The sequence below is a fragment of the Belonocnema kinseyi genome, chromosome 6 (genome assembly GCF_010883055.1).
Source record: "Belonocnema kinseyi isolate 2016_QV_RU_SX_M_011 chromosome 6, B_treatae_v1, whole genome shotgun sequence".
Lineage (NCBI taxonomy): Eukaryota > Metazoa > Arthropoda > Insecta > Hymenoptera > Cynipidae > Belonocnema > Belonocnema kinseyi.
In genome coordinates, this window is record NC_046662.1 from 46,711,011 (window position 1) to 46,720,224 (window position 9,214).

Genomic DNA, 9,214 nt, shown 5'->3' on the forward strand with positions numbered 1-9,214 from the left:
GCCAGGACAGGAAAGTATGGCGGCAAATAATTAATAAAAAGAGTGTCAGTAGAGTGAATGACGCCTGAAACAAAAGACCTTGGCCACTAATGGACCCAAGTGCGGAACCTTACACAACGACTTCGTGAGGTTCTTCGCTTGGGTGATTGCTAGAGAGATTGATCAGCAACCTGGGTCGGAGCAGTGTTGCGGAACGGACGCGTTATTTACTTAAATAGCACGAGAATTCTGGATCAATCTGAAAAATCTCTATCCCTTCCACACACTAGTCCTTTCCCCTGCCGAGTAAGTCACGCCTACCCCGAAAGGGAAATGGCTTAATGGTGTAATAATAATAATAATAATAATAATAATAATAATAATATAATATTATACCACAGCTGCACACATCACTCATTCTATTGAGAAATAACATTTCCCCCTGTCGCAATTGTCATTCTTCATATCCTGTTAATTTTATCAAGAATCTACTAACTCAATTTGAGACAGCGAATTATCCATTTTCTTCTCTTATCTTAATAGATGGATAGCTAATGAGTGGAGTAAATGCAGTGCCACTTGCGGAGGAGGATCCAGAACGAGATCTGTCTTTTGCACTGAAGAAAATGGCAACGAAACTACAAAGGTTAATTTAATAATTTATTACAATTTTTCAATCTATAAAGTAAGGTGATTCGAAAAAATTTATAAATTAAAAACACCTTTTTGAAAAATGTAATCATTACTTCAGGCTTTGATCCAAATGTGCCAAGTTTTTTAGATATTAAAAAGGAGTGTCTACGAAATAAAACTTTAATTTTTAGCTAATACTTACCCCCTCCCGCCTTGCCCCCCAGTGTCCAAAATATGAACTAACAATAAAAAAACTCTATTTTCACTTATTATTGTTAATTTCCAACCATTTTTGTCTTCTTTTTTCATACAAATAATTAGTATTGACCAATTTAAATATTTTTCATAACTTCTTAAATATTTTTTGATTTTTTAAATAAATTTAACTTATTTATACAATCATTAATTATCAAAAAATGTAAAAAATAATCGTAATTTCTGAAATAAATATATGAGTTGGTTATTTTTTGGAATAGTAAATAAAGAAATAAAAATTACTAATTTAAAAGATTAATTATTTTTACTTTCTCATTCATGAGAGTGTAATGTAATCGTCCAAATTTTTTATTTCTGTTTTTTAACGGACCTTTACGTTTCGGCACTCACAGAGTCCAAAATCATAAAATTTTGTCGGTGCCTTTCTGTATGTCTGTATCTCTGTATTTCTGTATGAATTCCTGTCTGTCTGTATGTATGTCTGTCTGTCTGCATGTATGCATGTATGTCTGTGTATATGTCAAAATGTCTGTATATATGTGTGTATTTCTGTCTGTATATCTATATGTCTGTATGCATCCCAGTATGTATGTCTTTGTGCATATATGTATGCCTGCTTGTATGTATGTGTATATGTTTGCCTGTCTGTATGTCTGTCTTTACGAATGTATGTTTGTATGTCTGTATGTCTGTATGTCTGTACGCATGTCTGTATGTATGTTTGTATTTCTGTCTGTATTTCTGTTTGTATGTCTGTATGCCTAACTATCTGCATGTCTGTCTGTACGACTGTCTGTATGTCTGCCTTATCGTCATGTATGTGTGTATTTCTATCTGTATGTCTGTCGGTATGCATGGTGACCTGAATGTTGTGGCCACGCTAACTTTTAAATGATTTTTCCAATCGAGCCAGACTTTTATAAACTTCTTAAGGCTCCCAAATGAAGGTTAAGTTCATTAAGCAGATATTTCCAACCAAAATTAAAAAATTTAGAACATTTAAAAAAATGTTAATATTTTGTTAAATTATAGAAATGTTTGTTAAATTTTTCGATCAGGCAAAAATTCCAAAAGCTTGAGCTGTTTCAAAATTTAAAAAAGAAATTTTTGTCAAATTTTCTGGTACATAGCAAAAAGACTTGCAAATTATGCTAATGAAACTTTTTAATTCGTTAGATTAAAACCAAAATTAGTTATTCAAATAATTAATTATTCTTCATTTTTGAAATTTTTAAAAATTGACCCTTTTTGAGTATGAGTGTCAACTACTTGCTTTAAAATTCATTTTTTTTTTTGTTTAAGACACATCTCTGCTTAAACATCGAACTATATTTTGGAAATTAATTATTTTATCTGACAATTTATCGATTTTATTTGTGAATAAACATTTTTTTGGATTTAAATTCAAATACAAGAATTAAATATAAAATACACCTTTTATGCAGAAAATGTATCTCCTTGATTAAAAAATAAACTCTTTGGTTAAAAATTAATTTTTTTAAGATTAATTGATTTTAGATAAAAAAATTCATCTAGTTAGTTGAAAATTTCACAATTTTGCTAAAAATCAATTTTTTTGTTAAACATTAATTTTCTTTATTGAAAATGAAACAGCTCCATTTCTTGTTAAAGATATATCTTCTGTTTGAAAATTCATTTATTTTGTAAAAACTTCGTCTTTTTTTGTTGAACTCGATTATTTTTTATTTAAAATTAACATTTTTTTCTCTTAATTATGAACTATTACATGTATCAATCAGAATAAACTTTCTTTTGGTTGAAAAATTAACTATTTGGCTAAAGTTTAGATATTTGTAAAAAAAAATCTTTTTTTTTTACCTGAAGATTCGTGGTTCATTATAAATCATTCAACTATTTTCTTTAAAATTCAAATATACAAATTGAATATAAAATTCACCTTTTGTGTAAAAAATTCATCTCCTTGATTAAAAAATTAACCTTCTGGTTTAAAATTAAGCTCTTTTCGTGAAAATTTATTTTTTTAAGATTTATTTTGCACATTTATTTTTTGGTTAAGGATTCATCTCGATTGAAAATCTAACTACTTTGTCAGAAATTTATTTCATTTTTGATTTGAAAATAATATTTCTTAACTGAAAATTGAACTATTCTACTTTTGGTTAAAATTAAATTTTGTTGAGTTTAAATATCAACTATATGGTTTAAAAAATCATCTTATTCAGTTGAAAATTCGTGTAAATTTTTGACAATTCATGTTTTGTTGTTGTTGATAAATCATTTTTAATGTATGTAAAAAAATACTTTCCTCCATTAAAAATTGAATTTTTTTATTAAAAATTTATCTTTATGGTTAAATGTTAAACTCTTTCCTTGACAATTCTTTCTTTTTTGTTTAAAATTGAAATTTACTCTTCACAATTAATCTCTTTCGTTCGACAATTCAACTGTTTTGTTAAAAATTTTCATTTTTTTATTGAATTAAGCTATTTTTTATGTCAAATTAAAATCTTTTCTTATTCTAAAAAGAACTATTAAATATTTTTTTGAGATTTTTTTTTTTTTTTTGACAAATCAACAAACTGGTTAAAGTTAAAGGTTAAAAATCTAATTTATTTGTAAAAAATTGGTCATTTTAATATAAAGTTAAAAAATTTGATACAAAATTAAACTGTTTTACGAAATTAAATTATTTATTTCAAAATTCAACTATATTGTGGGAAATTCTTTTTTTTTATTGCTGTTTAAAATTAATTTTTTTATCTTAAGTTGCAGAGATTTCAGTTTTGGTTGGAAAGCAATCTTTTTTGTTGAAAATTTACCATTTTGTTTGAGGATTTAGCTATTTAATTAAAAATGTATCATTTTTAGTTGAATAAAACTGATTTAAAATTCATTTTTTATGGTAAAAATTGGCTTTTTAAATGCAAGATTTAACGATTCCATTTTTGTTTGAAAATTTATATTTCTTTTATTAATGATTCATCTCTGATTGAAAATCGAACTGTTTTTCTAGATATCAGTTTTTATCTGCAATTTATCGATTTAATTTCTATATTTTTTAAATTTAAATTGAAATATCAATTATGTATTTCAATATTCAATTACTGAATTGCAAGCTTATTCTACTTTAGCTGAAATTTATTTGTTTGTTGTTAAAGATTTGGCTCGAGAGAAACTTGAACCAGTTTGCTGAAAATTTATTTAATTGTTGATTAGAAATTAATTTTTCTTCAGTGAAAATTCAACTATTCCATTGCTTGTGATTTTTATTTACTTTTTTTTATTTAGTGTAAATATAAACTATTTAATTAAAAAACCCATCCTTTTTAGTTGAAAATTGAAGCACTTGGTTGAAAATCCTAGTTTTCTTACAAATCGTCTTTTACATTTCTAGAAAATTAATTTCCTTCATTATAAAATAAAGATTTTTGATTAAAAATTCAACTTAATGGTTTAATGTTAAACTTTTTCCTTGGAAATTCTTTCCCTTTTTTAATATTTATCATGTCAGATGAAAATTCAACTATTCGGTTCAAAATGTAACTATTTTGTTGAAAATTAATTAATTATTAAATAGCATTAATGTTCTTCACTAATAATTTAAGATTTAATTCTTGGTTTAAAATTGATCTTTTCTGGTTGAATTTGGCAAATTAGTTAGTTGATTAGGGCAACTTGATTTCAATTCTTAATTTTTATTTATATTGCAAATTAATTTGCAACTTAGTTGTAAATTTATCTTTTTAATTTTAAATTCAGCTGCTCGCTTGAAAATTAATCTCCTTCGTTCCACAATTCAACTGTTTCGTTGAAAATTTTAATTTTTTTATTTAATTTAGCTTTTTTTAATTTAAAATTAAAATTTTTTTGTTTAAATATGAACTATTAAATTTTTTTTCAATTTCATTTTCTTTTGATTAACAAATAAATTAACTCATTTATGTTAAGCTATCTCTTTGACCATTCTTTTTTGTTTGTTAAAAATTCATATTTTCGAGTTGAAAATCGAATTTATTTGTAGAAAATTGGACTTTTTGCTTGAAAGTTAAACAATTTGGTAGAAAATTGAATAATTTTTTTCAAAATTCAACTATTTCATTAAAAATGTGGCTTTTTTCAGTTCTATGAAGCTGATTTAAAATTCTTTTTTATGTTAAAACCTGGATTTTTAAATATAAAATTTAACTATTCCATTTTTGTTTGAAAATCGATATTTTTTAGTTGAAAATTCGACTGCTCTGTTAAAAACCACCTTTTTTATTAAAAATTAACTTTTTTCCTAAAAATGTATTCTTTATTTCCTGTTTAAGAGACCATATACCAACAGAAGGCTACATAATTAACGAACCTTGCCAGAACTCTCACTAGTTAATAATTAATAAAGTAAATATTGTTTTTAACCTTTCCTCGTTTCCTGTTTAATATCCCAGGATCGTGCAGTATAGATTTTCGATTTGTGCACTTTTTATTTAAAAAAATAAAATAAAATTCCTATTGAAAAACTAAAGCTACTCTTTATTTCATCTCGGCAATATCCCGATGTTTTTTCGATTTAGGAAAAGAAATTTTAATTTAATTAATTATTTTAGACCTTTTTCGTCTCAGATTATGCCTCCTCCACCCGTTCTTACGCCAAAAAAATGTTCCATTTGCTTCTCGTCTCGCCTCCGGTAACCGCATGGCCACTGTTGACCACCGCACGGCCACGAATAGCGTTGAAAACCGCACGACCATATTAAACTACCACGTGCTCTTAATATCAAATTATATCTTACTCTAAATGCCATCTGATTTTGACAACACTTTTAGACCTGATTCGGTCAGAATTCGGGAAATGAATCGCTTTTCCAAGGGTCATTAGTTTCTTTTAAATTAGTGGCACACGTTTTAAATCTATATGCATAACTAAATTTGGGGTCGTAATTACAGAATTATGTATTATAATAATTATAATATGATTATAATAACATTATATAATTATTAATATAATGAATTTGTTCTATTCTTAAAAAACGTTCATAAATTCTGTCTCTTCTTAATATTTCATTTTTTCAATTTAAAAAAATATAAATTAGACTTGAAAAATATTAATTCAATGTTTCTTTATACTCAGCTTCCGGATTACAAATGCAGTGCGACACATAAACCGAGATACCAAGAGACATGCAATGCATTTTCATGTCCTATGTGGGAAACAGGACAATGGAGCGACGTAAGTACCACCTCTGTTTTATAAAACATTTCGCAATATGGTCGAGAAAAATCGTTTTATACAGTAAACGTGTGCCGTACGACATCTAAAAACTTTTAAAATAAGAGAACGTTATATAAAAATAGAGAGAGAGAAAAAAAGAAAAAAAAAAGAAAATAAGAGCGATAATAGAAAGTGCATTTTCGTGAACGTTCAAGTCCTGGAAAAGAGGTTGCTCGGATGAAATCCGATTTCTCTTCTCTGTATTCCCTGAAATTGCACAGCAAGAACCGCGATACCCTCAAGCGAAATATGAACTTTTTGCTTCTCTATTATTCAATTTTGGGATCTGAGTGCATCACGAAAAAGGTCAATGTTTAAACACCAACTGATTTTTATCGCAATTATAGCACATCTACTTTTGATCAAATTTTACTGCTTAAGGCCATGTGATGAGTGTAACAGCTGATCAAGTCAACCCTAAGATCAATATTTTTTCACCCATATTGAAAAATAAAAGTTTAAATAACGCGGAAATTTTTTTCGGGAAATGTTAATAAATATTAAAGGATCGTTTGTGGCCTTGAAAAGAGTAGGAGGGAGAAAAAAGTTTATTCATGCAAATAATTATTATCGACGGACACATTTAGGTTTTGCAGCAGAAGTTTGACTTTTAACGCTTTTAACTTTCTCTGACGGTAATCATGCAATCTGTTTTACCCACAGACCCCTAGAAGTTCCAAGTTGTCTCCTCGCTGCGCTTGTGCTGCTTTGACACAGCTGATACCAGACTGATACGTACACGGTGTGCCCACTCCCATAGAAAAGTGTTCAACGGATTATAGTAATTGCTACGTCCCCTAGGTGGCGCTCGTGTGAATTCAGAATTCGAAATTAACTTGAGCAGACGATAGAAATTCTATCGTCTGCTCAGGTCTGCTCAAGTTCTCTGTAGCTGCAAGAATTATATTTTTTTGCGTGATGCACTTGGATTCACAATGGATGATCACCGATAACACAAACTACAAATGGAACCAAATCAAATCGATCATCGATCAAATGCAATAAAATGTTAAAGTATGTTGGAATCGTTCTGATAGAACGAACAATCAAATGTTAAAGTATGTTGGAATCTTCCTATGATAGATCGATTCCAACATACTTAAACATTTTATTGCATTTGGTAGATGATAGATTTTATTTTGTTCAATTTTTGGTTTTTTTTATTGGTTATTATTATTCGTGTATTTCTTTCAGAAAGAGAAGTCAACATAACCTACAAATTATGGTGAGAAGAGAAGGGGGGGCGTTGTTGTAGACAATAGTTCTTGCTACGTCCCCTATGTGGCGCTGATCTCACATTTTGCCACAATCTATAAGTACCCCCCCCCCCCCCCCCCCCCCAAATACATTAGAGTGGGTACACCGTCGATACGTATGTCAACCAAATATATTCATTTGCATTTCGAGTGGAAACATTAGTTTTTGCATTATTGGTGCACAATGTTCGTGAGCGATTTTTGTTGTTTTGTCCCACTTTAATAAATATAAATCTCATAACTAGCCCATTGACAACATTGCAAATTGCTTGCAGTGTTTGACGACAGCATGGTCGGTATTTCTTCAAAATAGAAATTAAAAAAAAAACTTTTTTCACTATTCTAATTATTTAGCACCAGAGACAAATTCTTGCATACCTTCTATTAATCGTGCCAAATTTTTAACACGATATCTCATTCCGTGTGGAGGTAAGTTGGGAAAGAAAACTTCCACTGGTATTTTCTTCAAAAAAAATGTTTTCTAAAATTTTCCACCGGAACAAAGAAGAGACATGGACTTTATTACCTCCTCTTTCATTTCCCAAACTTTCAGAGCGATACCTCATTTCGTTTAGGCGTATGTTGGGAAAGAAAAATCAAATACCAGGTTTAGTCACGTGACCCTCTCGTCACATGGCCTTAAAAGCATCTGTAATTGTGTCTAAAAAAATAGTTTGCTTTAAGCAACCAAATTTTTATTGGTTCAACTATATAATATGGTTATTATATGGACAACAAAATTTTTGGTAGATCAAACTAAATTCTTGTATTGTTTCAACCAAATCATTTAGTGGTTAAGGTTCTTGGGTAAATAGAGGGAAACAATTCTCGTAATCTGCTGAAACGCTTGATGATTCTACTCGACACATAAAGTAATTCACTTGTTATTCAAAGTAATCCTGTTGATTCCGGAGTAATTCAAGCGATTCGGGTTAATTCAAGAAATTCGGAGTAATTCAAGTGTTTCGGAGTAATCCCATTAGTCCTGAGTAATCCAATTATCAGCAGAAGCAATCTACTTGTAAACCGAAGTAATCCACTTGTTCTCCAAAGTAGTCTGCTTTAATCTGGAGTAATTCAAGTAATTCGTAGTAATTCACCTATAATACAAATTATTCCAGTTAATTTCGTTACAATTCACTTATAACCTAAACTAATCCAGCTTAATCCGTCAAATCCACAGTGATCCAGTTTAGTCGAAAGTAATTCGGAGTATTTCTAGTGTTCCTAAGTAATCGAATTATAAGCTAAAGCAATCTAATTTTAACCAGAAGCAATCCACTTGTTATCCAAAGTAATCTAGTTGAATGCGGAATTATTCAAGTAATTAGGAGTAATTTGCTTATAATCCGAATTATTCTAGTTAAGTCCGTCGCAATCCACTTTCAATCTAAACTTATCTAGTTTAATTAATCGAAACCCACAGTAATTCAATTTATTATGAAGTAATTCGGAAAAATTTCAGTGTTCCAGAGTAATCCAATTTTAAAATAGAGCATTTACTTGTTATGCAAAGTATTTTAATTAAACCGAAGTGATCCACTTGTCATCGGAAGTAATCCAGTTGATTCCAGAGTAATTCCAGAAATCCGCCTAATCCACTTATTATCGACACTATTCCAGGTAAATCCATCGTAATCCACTAATAATCTAAACTTATCCAGTTTCATCGGCAGTAATTTCCTTATAATCGACAATAATCCAGTTTCATCAGATATTATTCGGAGTAATTGCAGTCTTCCGGAGTGCTCCGATTTTAATATGAAGCATCCACTTGTATTCCAAAGTAATCGAGTTACAGTCTGTCAAGTTAAAGCGTGGGTAACTTTTTTGGTAAAATATTTTATTTAAACGCATGTTTCTACATGGAATTACATTTGTCAAGGTGTCGAGC

At 29.2% G+C, this 9,214-nt stretch overlaps 1 protein-coding gene across 1 annotated transcript in view; it reads left to right on the forward strand.

Moving 5' to 3' along the window:
* Nucleotides 1–9,214, forward strand: part of LOC117175369 (protein madd-4) — a 191,255-nt gene that overhangs the window by 102,051 nt on the left and 79,990 nt on the right. The window contains exons 7-8 of the mRNA XM_033365077.1: nt 523–625; nt 5,924–6,022. Of these exons, the coding sequence (XP_033220968.1) occupies nt 523–625; nt 5,924–6,022 (202 nt within the window). The remainder of the gene's footprint in view (nt 1–522; nt 626–5,923; nt 6,023–9,214) is intronic.